At 43.7% G+C, this 18,608-nt stretch overlaps 1 protein-coding gene across 1 annotated transcript in view; it reads left to right on the forward strand.

Moving 5' to 3' along the window:
- Nucleotides 1–18,009, forward strand: part of TRABD2B (TraB domain containing 2B) — a 258,490-nt gene extending 240,481 nt beyond the window's left edge. Inside the window, exon 7 of the mRNA XM_040407881.1 lies at nt 16,865–18,009. Within this exon, the coding sequence (XP_040263815.1) occupies nt 16,865–17,081 (217 nt within the window). The 3' untranslated portion in view covers nt 17,082–18,009. The remainder of the gene's footprint in view (nt 1–16,864) is intronic.
- Nucleotides 18,010–18,608: the final 599 nt, after the last annotated feature.

Here is an 18,608-nt window from a genome sequence, read left to right on the forward strand (position 1 = left end):
ATGTCCTAAGCAATTACAACCCAATTTACTTACTAGGCATCCCAATCTATACTGGGCTATAGTGTTGATATTGAATATCTGCTCCTATGTAGTCATGTCTTATGCAAGTGAATTCCAGTCTGGGTTAGACTGGTGATATTGAATGTCATGAACCAGCGGGTGTGAACCCACTGTGCCACGTGTCCTACCTCCTCTAAGGGCGTTGTCTAAGTGAACCCCTCAATTTTCACAGTACCCCTGATGGTGGGGATAGACTTTCCCGAGGGGAACACCAGGTCGCTACCTCTTGAGGAGGATAGGCACACGAGGCAGCTGGTCCAGGTGGACCAGGAGGTACCTGAGAAAGGCACCAGAAGGACAGGCATTGTCAGCAGGCTTAGTCGTAACCAGGAGCAACAGTGCAGGACCGAAGGATGAGGCATAGGCGTAGTCAGAAAGGCAATAGATTAGGGCAGGCGGCACAGGTACAGGTCAGGCAATCCGGGTCAGCAACAGGAGAGTCAAGGCAAGTAGGCAGAGATCAAACAGGTAGCAGACTCCAGGAATACAAGTACGAGTCAGGAACACAAGCGGATATCAGGAACCTTAGCAGGATACAAGGACCTTGACACTGAGGCATCTGGGAAGGGGGCTGAGCCACTTATATATGTGCAGGAGGGCTAGGATTGGTCAGTGAGGTCACATGACCTAACCCATAAAGCACAGGAAGTGACGCGCGCTGGCTTTTAAGGAAGTGCTGCAGGAAACAAACAGCAAGCATGCTGTGGCCAGGGCTGAGAGGAAACTGTGGAGCGGATCCCAGAACAATAGTACCTACACAGACAGAGCCCAGGACTGCAGCTGTGAATGGGAAGCACTAGCAGCAGATCACCGCTGAACACGATGCAGGGACCGCGGTGGTAAGCAGGGGAACAGCGGCGCACAGCAGCCGCTGTTACATCAAAAATCTGGTCCTCTGTGGTCATCAGGGTTGCCAACTGGCTAGAAATTTATGGACAGTCTATAAAAATAAGCAACCTGTGTCCGTAAAAAAATAATTATGTTTAAAGGCTGGTAGCACTTGATTAGAATATTTCATTAGTAATTATCATCATTTTACAGCTCACAGTAAATGCTGGTACATTATCATCAGTATATTGAGCTATTGAACTATTCCTATGTATTACTTAAAATTATTGTCATTCATTATGGTTTTTTCACCATGGTCCATGGTTTTGGGACAAGTTGTCCAGAAAAAGAAAAATTCTGGTTGGCAACCCTGGTGGTCATGTCCTGCAATAGACCATAGGAGACCAGATGGATGACTTGTCTTGAAGTCTACTTAGTAAAGAAAAACTATAAGGTTAGATGATACAGTTTTATACTAAGTAATTCATTGTTTCTTTAGATACTTTATTAACACACAGTTATTCTTAGTTCAGTATTCAGTGCACCCTTTTGATGTTCGTGTAATAAAATTTTTCCCTTTACGATCTGGACACTGTTGACAAAAAACTTTGTTAACAGCTCATTGCAATCTCCTCATAAATCCATTGCTCTAGGATGTTTGAGGAATGTTGAGCGTTCGTTATAAAGAAGACACTTTGGTCGTAATCTTGTTTTGAATCCTACCCAAGACCACCCAAACAATTTGTCTTAGCAAATCAGACTTGCTTTTAGCTATGTAATATGAATTGCCTTTCTTTGGCGTATAACAATGTCCAGGTCTCTCGTTAGGATGACATCGTTCTGATCCTGAAGGACTAGTTTAAACATAATTGCATCTCTTTTCCAGGATGGAGAGACATCTATAAGTGATTACACACAGATTAGGGTGTGTTGAAGAATTTTTAATAAAAACGATAATGCATCAATATGGAGTTAAGTCTAGTTGACACATAAAAAAGGCCATTTAAAAAGATTTGTCTAAACTAATAAAAAAGTCTTTGTAGGTGTTAAGCCTCAGTTTAAATTACATTTAAAACGTTAGGTTCACCTCTGACATTCATACTTCTTTTGGTTGTCAACTTTAAAAATTATTTTTTCTTTTTATATTGATAAAACTAAGCAACTAACTTTACAGCTCGTCTTATGGCACACAGATGGGAGGGGCTGAAAACATGTTGACAGGCACACCTCTTAAAAGGATTTTTCAGTTTTCATCAGCATCCTTTAAAATAATCATTTATGGAGGTAGCTGTAATTTTGTAATATAGGACTTTTACCTTTATTACTCTTATCTGTGCTGTGGTCACATGACCATGTCCATGTAGCTCTTTCCTATTTCCTATGTTATTTACATGGGCGGGGCATTGCTAGAGGAGTGTCTATGTAACTAGGGTGGGAGGAGCTATAAACTAGCTGGGCGTTGTTAGGGGCAGTGATAGGGGAGTGTCTATGTAACTAGCTTGGTGGGAGGAGCTATAAACTAGCTGGGTGTTGTTAGGTGTCACGGCCTATGGTGCACGCTGTGACACTGTTGCCACACTTGAGAGAAACACCAAAAAAATAGTGGCAATTTTGGAGGAGCTGCTCAGCCCCTGACACGGTGGCGTGTCTAGATTGGGGGAGCAGCACAGCCGCATGTGGACCGCAATTATCGACTATCCCCAGCAAAATATGCATACAATGGAGGACGTCGGCGCGGTCCACATGCACCACAAGGACAAGCTACAGGGAATGTAGCAAAGCATCATATGAGACACCAAGAGAAAATGCACCAAACAAATAAGCTACTGACTATACTGGGAAGTCATAAATGCAGGTATTAAAAAGCTGAGACTTTCGCCAATATGTTCCAGTCAGGAAAATATCGGAGCCCTTCATGCACCACGTCACGGTCACTCAGCATGGCAAAGGGTTCCTACCACTACTCTGACTATGGTGTGAACAGGGTGAACAGGGCAACAACAAGTGTTGCCACACTTGTTGTTGCCCGCAGCAACATGTTGCTGTGAGAGCATGCGGTGGCAGTGTCTCGGCCTTCTGGGTGATTGCCGTGACATGGTTGCCACGCATGCTGTTGCCGGTGGTAACGTGTGGTTTTGTTTGCTTGTGTGGGCACTTCCCCTTTAAGTGGCTTCCTTCCCCTGTCTGGTGTTGGAAGGGTTAACTCCCTTCCTAGGGTTTTGTGAACACTGGGTTTGTGTGGGTGTGGCTGCTTGGGCTATTTAGTCTCTGCTGGAAGCCTGTAGCAGATTGTTCCTCCAGGCTTGGTGTGTGCTGGTGGTTCACCGCTCCTGGCTTTACCATCTTTCCAGTGAGGGCCACCCTTGTGGTCATAGATGTTCTTATGGTGTCTCACTTTATTGCAGCTATGGTGTCCTGGGTTCCTGTGTGGTTTGTGGTGTGTGCTGTGTCCTTTTATGTTGGTGTGGACATCAGCACTTGTGCAAGGGTTCCAGTCAGTGTGTCTGTGGCAGGTAAGTGTGTTATGGGTGTCGCTTACCTGCCATCTCCATATGCTGTATGTGTTCCCCTCTCCTTGCAGCCTGGCCTTAGATAGAGACTCCTGTTCCTCCATTACTGGGATGAACAGGTCGTCTCTTCCCTGCTCCTATATGAGGGATTACCAGGGCGACTCAGGATATTAGGTATCCAGAGTATGATCCGTCCTACCATCGGGGTCCGCTCATACGGTGAGGAGTCAGGTAGAGGATTAGGGATGTTGTAGGAGGTGACCTGCTCCCTTATTACTCCTTTTTAGCCTGGCTGATCCCCTTTAACCTTTGACACCGCACGGTGGGGGGTTTCCCCCACTCCCCGCCGTGACATTAGGGCAGTGATAGGGGAGTGTCTATGTAACTAGCTGGGTCGGAGGAGCTATAAACTAGCTGGGCATTGTTAGGGGCAGTGATAGGGGAGTGTCTATGTAATTAGCTGGGTGGGAGGAGCTAAAAGCTAGCTGGACGTTGTTAGGGGCGGTGATAGGGGAGTGTCTATGTAACTAGCTTGGTGGGAGGAGCTATAAACCAGCTGGGTGTAAGGAGCGGAGCTAGAGCTGTGGCAGAGGAAGAAGAAGTGCATCATGGGTTTGGCTGGATACAGCAACAGGAAGTGCTACATACAGGATGGAAACAAACCAGAGGGATTGGTTTACATGGGTCAGGAGAGTCCAAATTAAAAAAAAAAAAAAGCATGGGGAAGATATACATGAGGTAAGCAATTACATTACCATAGTAATTCCAGAAACCCCTTTAATTCAATTTTGTAGTGGAGTCTGTGAGATCTAGGTTTCCATATATAAGGTTAATCTGCAGTGGTATAAATACTGCATATACAGAGTTGTAGCTAGACGTTCCTTCACCTGGGGCAAAGATTCAGTTTGCTACCTTAACCCTAGACTTGTCGACTATATAGATAGATAGATTTATTTTTTTTGTAAGAACTTGCATTCCCCAAGAAATATTTTGGGCCAGTTTTTGTTAGCGCTCTGCATACTGTCAGCACTGATTGGATAGTATAGAGAAACGCCCCACTGACAAACAAGGAGAATGGTAACGTACAGTTGTCAATTTGTTCGCAGATTTCCAGAAGAATAGCAGAGAAATTGCACATTGCAGGGTTTTAAGAAAAGATGCTCTTTAAATAATTGTACCTCTTCAGGGGGACTGGGAGTTGTTATTTTTTCTATAGCTGGTTACCATGCAGTGCCTTGTGTGAGGAATATACTTTCAACAAAATAAAGTGGTATATAAAGCTCTGTGCAGACTCTGAACAAGAAGGGAATGCTTGAGCTCACTAGCTATGAACATCGTGAATGTAGTTGTGGGATAATGCTATGTATGACTAGTGTTGTACTTGGGGTTCCTTGGGTCCACCAGAGAAAATTATTCTCTGTGTTTGACCTTTATATAATCTATAAAGTCCAATATGTTTTGAATCATAGAAATAGACCCTGGAGGCAAGAGATTGGTTCCAACTTTACAATGTTAGCACCAAGTATTTTTTCTAGTAGGCCTTTGGGGCCCACTATAGTGTCAGAGCCTGGGTCCACCAGAGGATCCTCTGGTACTCTGGTAGCACAGTCTGGTCCTCTATATAACAATGTACATCACTACTGACACTTTACACCAATGTTCCCCAACCTGTGAATCTCCAGCTGTTGCAGAATACAAATCCAATCATGCCCTGACAGTCCTGATAGGGTCACTTTGCTTTAGACCATGAATTCCCTCTGTTAGCGTTACTCGACACCTCCATAAACGAAGAGGTCCACCTCCTGCCTATGAAGAGTTAACTTAGTTACTGTCTAGTTATATAGTGAGTAGAGAACCACAAGGAACTGAAGATTTAGGCACAGACATTAAGACCATTTACATATTATAAGGTGCGAGAAACCATTTTTATTATGTCTTTATTAAAGGCAGCGCCACCTTAAATCTTTTTTTATGGAAAAACCAAGCTGAAGCAGTCTGCCAGGAATCGTATGTTAAGCTTAGAGCGGCCAGTAAATTTGACCTAAATCAGGCAGACGTACAAAGTAAACAGAGAATAAAATGAGAATGTGGATGTGAAAATGCACCGTTCTGTAAAGCTTCCCATTTTTGGTGGTAAAGTCCAACATTCCTGGACCTCACTCCTCATGTGCCACTTACCGTAAATGTCATTCTCTGCCCTTGCAGAGCCTGTGTCTTCTCGGTGACACAAACAGATTTAGCTCAGGTTTTATGCCTGCAGTTGACTATCATATAGAGAATAGTAGAGCAGTTCCTGAACAGGTGAGTCTTCATAACAGTTCTTCTTCTGTAGTAGGTTTTTCCTCCAATGGAAGGCTCCGATGTATAGGCATACAGTGGTGCATGTTGCCAGCGGTGAACTTTACCACCACAGAAACTAAGAAAACGTTTTGGGCACCAGAGATCAGGGGGCTCCCTGCTGTCTACAAATGGTTGGCTGAAAAACTGACTAAAGGGGTAGACCTTCTACCTGAGCAGCAGGTTCAACTGCACTGCTCAGCTGAGATTGGGGCTTAGCAGGCCGACGGGTACAGAGCTTAATGGTACAATGAGGGCCGGTAAGACATAACTTTACTTGGAGCCCCAGAAATGCCAAATCTGCCCATTGACTGCAATTGTAAAAAAAAATAAAAAATACAATATACATTTTTTTTTGTGGTGGCACACTGCTTCCTATACAATTGAGCAAAGGTATGCTGATGCATACCACTCCTTCTAGCCTCCGTCAGTTAAATGGAGCCATTTTGATATGTTTAATGTATTGGCCAAAAGCTTTTCTCGGGGTATGCTCCGAAGGTAGGTATATATAATATAAAAATATTCTCTTCTTGTAAGTCACAGGGAGCATTTAGGAGTCCCCAGACAAAAGGACCTGGTTGCAGTTACCTATTAACTATGTGGATATGCAACTACAACTATCAATGTGAAATAAGTGCAAGTTATATACTAATTACCAAGTAATGATTCCCATGTGGCCAAATGGCTTATTACTGTGGTAGGTCCTAGTCAATGGAATGGCTGGCCGTATTCTTCTCCGTTAAAGCAAAGATAACATTTTAGACAACTCTAAACGCCTCCACCTTCTTTTACCCAAAGGCGACAATTTCAGACTGTGGAACTTTTTATGGATAATTTGCACCCAGCAGTCTCCAAGTTATTAAAGACCTTTAGATGATTTTTCCACCCAAATCCATAAAAGTGTACAACATTAAGAGGACTAAAACAATGGCCTGTACAATTTATATGTCCACATTTTAACTACAGTTTGGAAATTACTAAAAATACGGGTTGGAGAATTACATGCACTATCCAAAAGGACCATTAAATATCCCCTATGGCTACCTCAACCTTCTTCGTGGTAAATATCTGACAACGGTCCAGGAAAATATAATGGCAATGTTAGGGTAATGGCAATTGAATGTATTCTATAAAATATTAATAGAAAATCTCCAGGTTTGCGAGAGGATAATGTATACCTCGGGATGAAAGAAAACACCTTTCAGCAATTACAGTCCTGAACGTTCTAGTATTGTTGCATAGCACTTCTTTAAATATTGGATGTGCCAAACCAAGTGTGTGGTTCTGGTCCTACAAGAGAATTATGTGTGTCTCTTAAGTTTGCATGCACACAAATGCTTCATCTGATTCTTACCAAAGCTGTAGTTAGAAATGGAAAAATGAGAAGTAGTAGAAACCTTTATTATTCTTCTCTAGAAGGTCTCAGAGGGACCGTTTCTTCTTGTGGAGAGCGCCGAAGCTGGCATAGGGAGTCTTATAGGTCAAATAGTGGGGTAAAGTATATGCAGATTAGCTCACTTCCAAGATAAAGAAAGCAGTCTGTGTAGTGCTACCTATTGGAGGTACCTAAGCTATGATCAATGTCTGACCTTTAAATAGGCCTTGCAATATAACTAAGGATATCAGCCAGCCATAGAGCCTCCTCCAAAATTACTCCTATCCTCAGACATCGGTTTTAGGGTTTTTGCTCCTCATCAGTACAGACCAGGGTGCTTGGGGTCTTCATGAGAGGTTTTAGTTTAGTTTCGTGATGAATATTTCTTATTGTGGAGAAAGCCAAACCTGGAATAGGTAGTCTAAGACTTTTCACGCAGCCAATCAAGCACCCTGCTCTGTACTGATCAGACACTGACTATAAAGTAGATACCTTCAAGAGGTGGCACTACAGAGACAGCTTCCATTCTCTTGGAAGAGAGCTAATCTGCGTATCCTTTTTACAAGGGAACATTGAATAGTCTGTAGGACTCTCTACTCTAGCTTAGCACCTCCGTGAAAGGTCTCTCACCTAGCCAACTAAGTACCCTGCTCTGTACTGATGAGGTGTAAAACCCTTGAGTTTGAAAACCCCATGAGAAACCTGGCTCCCTTATGACACTTTGCCTTTTCATATCTTCTAAACCTTGCACAAAGTTGCTGTCCAATGCCTTTCAGAGTTCGTTAGTGAGCAACCACTGAGTAGACCATAGAGATCATTAACATATTTTACAGGAGCTATAAGAACACAATGGCTCCGATACTTTTATATCAGTATGTCACTGGGTCAAAAAGCTGGGTTTACACAGGCGATGCAGCGGCCAGAATCCATGATCAGTGGTATCTGCACAAGCAACAGGATCACCCGATGAACGAGCGTTTCGCTTGTTCATCATGCGATCAGCGACACATTCAGATGGGCGGATTGTCAGGAACTACCGTTTGCAAGAACGGTAGTTCCCGATAATCTGCCCGATAATTGGTGCGTCTAACTCTTTGAATCTCTTTTTCCATTCACTCTCAAGCTAACTCTTGGAAGGTTTTCCAATTCCGTAGAACTTAACTTGGGGGTTGTATTTTGCTTTGGTCATTGCATGCAGCGATAGGCACAGAGCAGAACTTACAAACCACAGAACTTACCCAATAATTCAACGAAACATGCACTATTCATGTCACATAAAGAGGCACATAGAAACCGTGGACCACCCTGTTTGTAAAAGTTATTTTTCCAGCAAATGTGAGTAAATTGAAGGTTTGGCCAGAAAATTTATACAGAGGACATTTGGCGGCAAGAATATAAATGCAGGTTAACTGATACCTAGCCCAAAACCCAATACAGTTTAATTCCGGCCATGATTGACTTTCCAGTAAAGAGTGAGACGTGCCCTGTTAAGTTTTATATACATTTCTCCACTAATAATATTTAATTGGTTCCCTGTAAATTTATTGCACAGAAGAATATACCATACAAATGTACCATTTAAGGTTGCAATGGGCAATCATTTATTAAAGGGAAAACTTACCCCATTCATAAGTGTTTATTTCCTCTTCATTTCGAAACCAATGTTGAGTGAAATTTATAAATGTGATGTAAAACTCAAATTTCTAGGAGAAAAAATGTTTCTAATGAGAAATATATGATGGAGAATTAGAAAAAATAAACCTTATCAATTCTAAACTTGGAATCATTGAGGAGAAAAGAGGAAAAAGTGACCAAGGATGAAATGTCTAAAGACATGGACAGGATCAGGACATTGTGGAGTAGCTTCAACTTTGCAGCACTGTAAAAGGATTTCAGAAATTTAAGTTACAATACACCCACAGGATCGCCATCAAACGAGGGAATGGGCTCCCATGACCCCTATTTCACCAGGGCAGATGACCACTGGTCATGGAGAATTAATGAAGAGGTAGCTGCACATCCATGTGATTCAAAACAATATTTAGCATCTACCCACGAGGAATATTTAGCAAATACAAACTGTTAGGAACCCCACGATCACTAGAATAGTGGTTGTGAGTCCTCCATTCCTCCTCACTGCAGGACCACAGTAAGGAGGTGTTTGAATACTGTACATCTAAGGAAAGCTCTCTCCATTGACCCCAGTGCTCAGCTGTTTATGTCTGCCCTCTAGCTATTGAATGGAGTGGCAGGGCGTATGCATGACCACTGCTTCAAACCTCCCTACAGTGGTCATGTATCGAATAAGAACAGGAGTTTCGGGAACTCCACCAGACATTTATCAAGGTCCTTTGTAGGACAGTCCCTTCAATGACAATATTTCATGTTGAAACCCCCGGCACCTGTGGCACTACCAGTCGATTATTTGATGTAGAATTTTCTGGTTAATGGTAATCGTTAAACATCAGATATCAAGGTTAAACATTTCTGAGAAGGTCCATGAAGACATAATTTGCTTTTGAAATGCCTCTCTGTATTCATAGTTCAGTCGTTCCGGGGATGGTTCTTATTATTTCTGGCATGTCTTTGTTGGCGTCTTATTTTTTTATTTGATTGTATGAGTAATATATATCCTGACAGTTGTGTTGGTTATGTGTGCGCTTTGAAGAGTACACATCTGCTACTTGTCGTGCTATTGGGTGCTTACTTGTAGCACTTTATAGCTGCGTGTATTCAATGTGCATACAATACTACTTCTGGCCTCTTTGTTCTTCAGCCGCCTCAATATCATATGGATTCTATGCAATACCCCGTTACTCTTTACACATCTCTCCATGTACAATAGTAACATAGTAACATAGTACATAAGACCGAAAAAAGACATTTGTCCATCCAGTTCAGCCTGTTATCCTGCAAGTTGATCCAGAGGAAGGCAAAAAAAAAATGTGAAGTAGAAGCCAATTTTCCCCACTTAAGGGGGAAAAAATTCCTTCCTGACTCCATTCAGGCAATCAGAATAACTCCCTGGATCAACGACCCCTCTCTAGTAGCTAAAACCAGTAATATTATTACGCTCCAGAAATACATCCAGGCCCCTCTTGAACTCTTTTAGTGAACTCACCATCACCACCTCCTCAGGCAGAGAGTTCCATAGTCTCACTGCTCTTACCGTAAAGAATCCTCTACTATGTTTGTGTTATGTGCTAAACGGATAGGATTCAGGCTGAGGGTATCTGCCAATGGGCACCCAGTCACTTTTAATGACTGTCAAAATGGCACTGGTATAAGCATCAATGTTGATTGATTATTTCATATTTTTTGAGACCAGGTACGTTCTCAGATTTTTCATTGACAGGTGCTCTTCAAACAGGGACATTTTGAAGAAATTCAGTAGACCCTAGACCCTTGAAGCCCCCAAACTGGAAATGGAGGGATGATAAACTTTAGATCACACCAATATATTCTGCAGCATCTTACAATTAAGAGTTACCAATTACAGAGTTACTAATTACTAATTCAAAAAAGAGAAGTGAGGACCCTGTCTGCAATGAGAGGAGGCAATGAGGGTGACATGAGAGGTAGAAGAGTCTTTGTACAATGGCCCAGCCATCTTTTATACTAATAAGGGAAGTTCACATAAACCTGCATCAACCAGACAACCAGCCATATCTGTGTATGCACAGATCAGTTATGAATTGCATTAGGATGCAAAGAGTGTAGGGGATATAGTTAAATAATGATTTCGGGTTAGGCCAACCTAAAAATATGCATTTTAGGGCATGCTTAAAGGGGTATTTCAGGATTGGTCCCTTTTCAATTAGACCCCCTAGCGTGTTGTACCTAAAGAAAAATAATATATTTACCTGCTCCCAGCTGCTCAGGTCCTGCACCCTTGCTCCATTCAGCTAGCTTCCAGTCCCTGGCTTATTCCAGGATATGGAGAGGATCGCGTGCACTGCTGCAGCCAATGACTGGCCTCAGCAGTGCTGTGTCTCCAAGCAGAATATCACTGCTGGGTCATATATGTGGTTAATTAACTTTATTGATCACTGCTGGGTCATGATGATGTTGGGATTTAATCTCATTGTCCATGGTAGAGCAACTCAGAGAACTATAGCAGTACAAGAAAAGTCTTGGAGAGTAGAGGGAGAAAAGGCTTGGACTGGCCTACAGGGGAACAGGTGAATCCCCTGGTGGGCCCATGCACAAAGGTGGGCCTCCAGTTCCTCATCCCCTGCACATAACACAGAAGACTGACACAGAAGACAACACATATATAGATATGCAGCGTACAGAATTTCAAAAAACCCTGGTACATTATTTAACAAAACACACAGTTTATGTGGTTTATCAGGTGGCGGAGAAGACTTTTAGGCACGGAGGCACGCCAACTAGTATCCTTTTTTCTCAAGGACCTGCCTTCTCAAAGTCGCTGCTGGAACCCCCATATTCAATCATCTTCCTGCCGTTGTGGTAGCTGGTAGTATTTGTTTTTTAGCTTTACAGTGGGCCCTTACAATAAATTTTACTGGTGGGCCCTAGGCACCCTAGTCCGTCACTGAGTGAGAGGTTCAGATCATGAAGTATGTTAGTTTGGATGGATGGACCGACGGGTGGCTAGCCATACATATCCACGAAAGATTGTTGTAAACAAGGCACTCTATTCTATCAACTGAAAATTCTATTGGAAAGAACCGAAAATGCAAAACAAGAATTACCGTATATACATCTTGGAGGCACAGCAAATATTTCATCCCCTATTAACACATTTAGGGATTTTATTTAGAGACTATAACTATTTCATACTCCGCTCTGACCTTGCTGGAGAGAACTGAACATTGCTCCTAACACCTAGCCACCAAGAGCTGGATAAGATAGGCCGAAGTGCCTGTGTTTACAATATAGTCCCTGCTCTAGATAACCGAATTATCAGGGAGCAAATAGCTCTGACAGCTGGGCCTGTAGGTCTGCACAAGGCACTTTGCAACCTGTCACCAACTGTCCCTGAAAAGCCATGATATCTGACCAGAGAATGTGTCTGTCACAAAGGTGAATGGAAAAAAGACACAGAAGATTGCTGTAATGCATCTAAGTGTTTTCATGTAAGCTCATGCATAACTTGAAGTTCCAGGGTGCAATGAAAAATCTGTAACAAGGCCCCAGCTATCGTGAGCCATTTATATTACTGGTGTCTGCTTCTGTGGCATGACCCTTGAGCCTCTTCAGGCACCAGTACCCATAAGCAGTTTCTGCCTCTGCATGCCCTATAGTTATGTCCTTGAGGATGGTAAGGTTCTGTTCACACCAATGTTTGGGAGTAAGTTTAGAGACCGTAACCGTCAAGCCTTTTGCCTATCAGAGACTGTAACAACCAAGCTGTGTGCCCATTAGAGACTATAACTGCCAAGCTGTGTGCCATTACTTGTAACTGCCAAGCTGATCACTTAGGTCTGGCAGTTGAAACCCTCAAAGGCTAGCTACTCTTGCTGGGGTAAGGTACATCTTTCCCCTGTATTGGCCTCTCTGCCTGTGCAGAATAAAGGCCATGGGTCTATTACCAATCACTGTTCGGGATCATAGACTTTATTTAGGTTCATGAAATTAATTTCAAGAGTCAACTTTAATGGGATTCTCCAGTTGCATTAATGACATTTTTTTATCTGCCAATAGTGTCCCAAATACTGCATATTTTTCCCTAATTACCTGTTTTGCATGTCAGCGCTTTCCTTCCCCTGTTCTCAGAATCACTGCATCCTGGCAGGAAGTTTACATACAGAACTTCCTGTTTTCGTCAGATTCCTGTTGGGTTTTCTATCTAAACCCAGCTGTTTGTTCTGTAATGTTTCCTAGCGTTTCTCCACCTGCCACACTGTTCCCTCTGCACTAGTCATGCCCCCTGCACCTCCCCTCTCCATGTCTTGTTGGAGGAGCAAGCCTTGTGAAACATTACAGAGCAAAGCATGCTGGGTTTGGTTAGCAAATCGAGCAGGAAGCTAATGAAAACAGGAAGTTCTGCATGTAAACATCCTGCCAGGATGCAGTGATGCTGAGAACAGGGAAAGCAAAGTGTTGACATGAAAAACAGGTATTAGAGGCATAATATGCAGTGTTTGGGGTACTCTGGCCAGATAAAAAGGTTTACTGTGAAACTGGAGAACCCCTTTATGGGGTTCTCTAATTAACCAAGGTTCTGTAGGCTCCCTCTAGTCATACACTCTTAGGCATTGCCATAATTCCCTAGGGCAAGGCATATAAACAATGAGAATTCCCATCTACTGTCTATGGCCAGCTTTATGCTTTAATTGCCACCTGCACCTTTCACAGCACTTGACGTTTATGCTCCTTTATACTACTCACATGTCATTTTGACCTGGACACCTGGGCGGATGTTGTCTCCTCGTACATCAGTTTCTGCGAAGACTCCTGCGTCCCCTCAAGACCATATACGATTTACCCAAACGATAAACGGTGGTTCACTGCGCAGGCGCAAGGAAACCGCGCATAAATCTGGTAATCAATTAGAGTACAGACTGGCCAAAAACTGCCTTAATGGGGAACTGCGTGCGGCGAAACGGGCATACGCGAATCGCATCCACCAATCTCTTTGCTCGAACGACCGGAGGGCGGTCTGGAAGGGCCTTAGGTCCGTGACTAACTACAAACCCCCCCGGCGCCCACTACCCCCTGTCAGGCACTGGTAGAGAAGCTGGGCAGGTTCTACTGCAGATTCGAGACCTCGACTGAGGTGGGTGTAACTCGGCCAATGTCCCCCAGAGTGGGCACCCCAGTCCCTGCTGCCACATTATCTTGCCCGTTCGCTGACTCCCCTACAGTGAATGTGACCACGGTTCGCACCCTGCTGTCCAAGCTAAATGCAAGGAAAGCCCCCGGTCCCGATGGTGTCTCTCCTGCGTGCCTGAAATACTGCTCAGGCCAACTGCCCCCGGCCCTCACCCCAATCTTTGACAGATCCCTTAAGGAGGGACACGTCCCCGCCTGCTTTAAGAACTCAACTATCATCCCTGTGGCGAAGAAACAGGGTGTTTCTGATCTAAACAACTTCCGGCACGTGGCTCTGACTTCGGTGGTCATGAAGACCCTAGAGAAGGTGGTCCTCTCCATCCTGAAGCCCGCCACTCTGGACCGGCTGGACCCTCTGCAATTCGCCTACAGGGCAAACAGATCCACTGACGATGCAATTAACATGTGTCTAGAGTACGTCATTGAACACCTTGACAAACCCAACACATACGCGAGAATCCTCCTTCTAGACTTCAGCTCGGCTTTTAATACCATCTCCCCCAGCATCCTGCAGAGGAACCTCATGGCGCTTGATGTCCACCCAACATTACGACATTGGATCATGGACTTCCTCACTAACAGGTCCCAGGTCGTCAGATTAGGCAATCTGTCCTCCAAACCTGTTCTCTCTGTACACGAACGAGTGCAGATCGGCTGAGGCCTCAGTTAAAGTCATCAAGTTCGCAGATGACACCACACTCGAGGGCCTGATTAGCGACAACGATGAGCAGGCCTACTGTAAAGAAATCGACAGAGTCAGCAACTGGTGCGGCGCGCACAATCTGGTCCTAAACACCACAAAGACGGTCGAGCTGGTCATCAACTTCAGGAAGAGAAGGGCAAATCCGCCCCCGACCTACATTGATGGATCTGAAGTCGCAAGGGTACCCAGCGGCGCGCCTCCTAGGCACGACAATCTCTGAGGACCTATCCTGGCGTCCCAACATCTCGTCTATCATAAAGAAGGCTCACCAAAGGCTCTTCTTCCTTCGACAACTGAAGAAGTTCGGCATGGCACAGGACCTACTGAAGTCCTTCTACTCCTGCACCATCGAGTCAGTCCTGTGCTCGTCTCTGCTGGTTTGGTATGCCAGCTCATCAGCCAGTGACAAGCGCAAACTACAAAGGGTCATCAGCTCGGCGGAGAGAACTACCCGACTGCCACTACCACCCCTTGACTCTATCTTCTCCGACAGACTGCGCTCCAGGGCTCTGAAAATATCCAATGACCACTCCCATCCTGGCCATCATCTCTTCAGACGTCTAAAGTCCGGCCGCAGGTATCAGGCCATCCCTGCAAGGACATAGAGGAGGCTGAACACTTTGTTCCCAACGGCCGTCAGACTGCTGAACTCACCACGCCCCATCACCCGCTCATAATCCCTCACCCCGGCTGTGCCCATCGCAGAACCTTACCCCCCCGTGTTCCCCACCACCTCTTGTCAACCACTAGTACTATGCCTGTACCTGTGCCTAACCCAATTCCAGGCACGATCGATTGTGTCGTGTCTGGAGAATAAAGCTGATTCTGATTCTGATTGTGTATAAAAAGCAGGGGAATGCGTGTTTATCCTTGGAGTCTGGACACAAAGAATAATAACCTGTAAAGAATTTGTATTATTTTTATTATTCCGTCTTCATAATTCACGGTTAGATTCTGCTTTATTCAGTAAGGATAATGGCAAGCCAGTAGCTAAAGTAGAAAATATCTCTTTGTAGCTAAAAACATACAAAGCCTTGAGCACTGAAAGAAAAGAATCATTGCATAAACATTATATATAACAGTATAGAATAATTGTGTTGGCCATGTAAATACAAGAGATGAGAACATTCAGGATCTGTAGATGTTGCGGCCTGAACCTTATTCTAGTACATAATTCTACATGAATGTTTTTTCTTAAAGAAGCTCTAAAGTTTTACTAAAGGCCCCATACACATAAGAGAAAAGTGAGCTGAACCCAACAATCAGAACTGGCCAACTATTGTATGTGCATGGGGGCCGATAGGTGATGCTGGAGGAAAGAATGGTCGGACATGTTGAATTTCAAAGCCGAGCCTATTGATTTCAGAAGAGATAAGTCATCTCCAGAGGTATCTATCAGCAGCTTTCTCCTTTTTCCATTGAAAACACATTCACACAGGGCCGAGCTGAACATGCATGTCGGACAACAGCACTGATATATGGGCTCTTTCGAAACATGTTACATGAATAAAGAGATTCTGTGGTATCCAGCGCTCCTCAGCCTGCTTCTTTGGGACGTTTTTCTGCTCTCATGAGAACAAAGGATTGGGCATGTTGCAATTCAACATGTCCGATCCTTCTTTCCTGCAACATCATCTACATCTATCATCTACATAACATAGTTGGCTGGTCCTGCTGAAATCAGTGGGTTCAGACAAATTTAAGCCTTGCATGGTCACCTTATACGTGGACTTAGGCCAAGTTCACATCAGTGTTCAGCCTTTCCGTTCTCCTGCTCCGTTATAGGAGCAGGAGAATGGAAAGGACGGATTTGGGCCCCTATAGACTATACTTTCCGCCTGGAGGAAAATTTTTGAAGTGGAGACAAAAGTTGTGCATGCAGGACTTTTGTCTCCACTTCAAAAATCTTTCTCTGAGCGGAAACCTAACGGACCTCATTATAGTCTTTGGGGCCCGTAGGCTCTGTTCGGCTCAGTTATGTGCCGAATCTGTCCTTTCCGTTCTCCTGCTCCTATAATGGAGCAGGAGAACGGAAAGGCTGAATGCTGATGTGAACTCAGCCTTAGGATGGAAGTAAATACGGTAATAATTAGCAAGCAACTGCTCTGTCCCCTGCTTACTATGGATTGATGAGTTAATGAAACCAGATGCTTGGCATGTTTTAGTTTTTTTATTCAAGCCAAATCAGTTTATACTGTATTTCACTTTTTGCCACCAGCATAAAATAACTTCTGCTTTCCTTTTTTGCAGCACAACCACATTGCCTTCAAACACTAGAAACCTCAACGAGGAGCAAACCGCAGATTCCCTCACGTGGCTTTCCGACCAAGATGACCAGTCCGATGTGTACGTGGAGCTAATGAACGTTCAGAGCAACACAGCACCCACACGTGGCCTGGCTCTGTCTATCATCTTGCCTCTTCTGTTAACTGTATATTTGGCCAGAGTGATGAGAACTGGATCCTGACAGTATACAGATCTGGAAAAACATGTTTTGGACATAATCTGGATGAACATTCAATGAGAAGAAGAAAACAATAAAAACACAATCAATGCAAGCAAGTGAAAAATAATAGTGTTCTCGGGAGAGGAAGCAAAAAATAAGTGTTGTGTACTTTGCTTTCTTACACCGTTTGTGCCTATAAACTACGGGGACCTCAACTTTTCTTGAGTTAGAGCCACGTTCATAAAAGATGTCTTAGATATGTACTAGGAACCGGTCACGTTACTAGTGATTGCATCTTCATGGATGGTAGAACCACCGCAAAATGGAGAACTTTGTCCTGGGACATAACGTTAAGCTCCTGAACCCCAACACATGATATGTAACATGGTCCCCCAACCACCATTTACAATCTGTATTGGCAGAATACTGTGCCTGATGTGGATGCTACCTCCAAACTCCTTATAGTTATGTTCTTTCCTTCAAATTTTGATTATATGGGGAGACTCCTTTAAATTTTGTAATTTATATAACCGTGTAAGGCTCGGTTGACACTAATGTTGTGGCTTCCCTTTCTATCACTGGCTTATAATTGGGTCCACCAAGGTCCTCCGGTGGTTTCTTGTTGGTTTGATGAAATGAGTACAGCTACATGCCGCACTAGTTTTTCAATCAAATCTGCTGAGACTGCCAACAAAGGCTCCCAATGCAGCCCTGTGATGCCAATTTGAACGGAAACTTAGTGAGTCCTTGCTATTTCAAACCGGTTCATCTGTCAACTGAACGGCCAATGAGAAGAAAAGACTTAGGGTATGGCCACACGATGCAGTTTTGGAAGCCAAAACCAGAAGTGAATTCAAAAAAAGAGGAGAAGTCGTATCTATCCTTTATACTTTCTCTCCTTTGATCCACTCCTGATTTTAGCTTCTAAAACTGCATCAAGAAACCTGATCGTGTATCCATACCCTAAAGACAAACAGCACACAATGTCATCCCTGGGCTGTCCACATCTTTATGTCTGTTCCACAAATTATAGAACATGTCCTATTCTTGTCTGTATTGCAGATAAAAATTGTCATTTCTATTGAAGGGAGTGAGAAAAAAGTGGAGGGCACACAGAAGGTATCTGAGGTTTGCTGAACACGGTACAGACACGGTCGTGTGCATAAGACCTTATAGGGTACACAAATGTGGCACTACCCAATCACCGAGGCCTCTTTGCCAGTCAGTAGCACCAACTTTACTAACATGATATTACCCTTACAAGAAGACCCGTTAGAAGTCAAAGGGCCTTGAAGGATTATTTTTCTGTGTTTATGAGTGGCCAAGAGAGATTGTTGAGAGGGTGGACTATATGTATCAAATACAATTTATATTTTTTCCTTCACTGACACTTTGAAAGCCAATTTAATTTTTTTATTTAATTCTGCACCAACTTCTATATTTCATAAGGTTTGCCCCTTTGTTTGCCAAGTCTTCTGCGCCGTTCACCCAGAGGTCCTGTCCATAAGATGTCCGCTGATGGAGGGTTATGTGACCAGGCAAATCGCC

This window comes from Bufo bufo, chromosome 9 (genome assembly GCF_905171765.1).
Source record: "Bufo bufo chromosome 9, aBufBuf1.1, whole genome shotgun sequence".
NCBI lineage: Eukaryota > Metazoa > Chordata > Amphibia > Anura > Bufonidae > Bufo > Bufo bufo.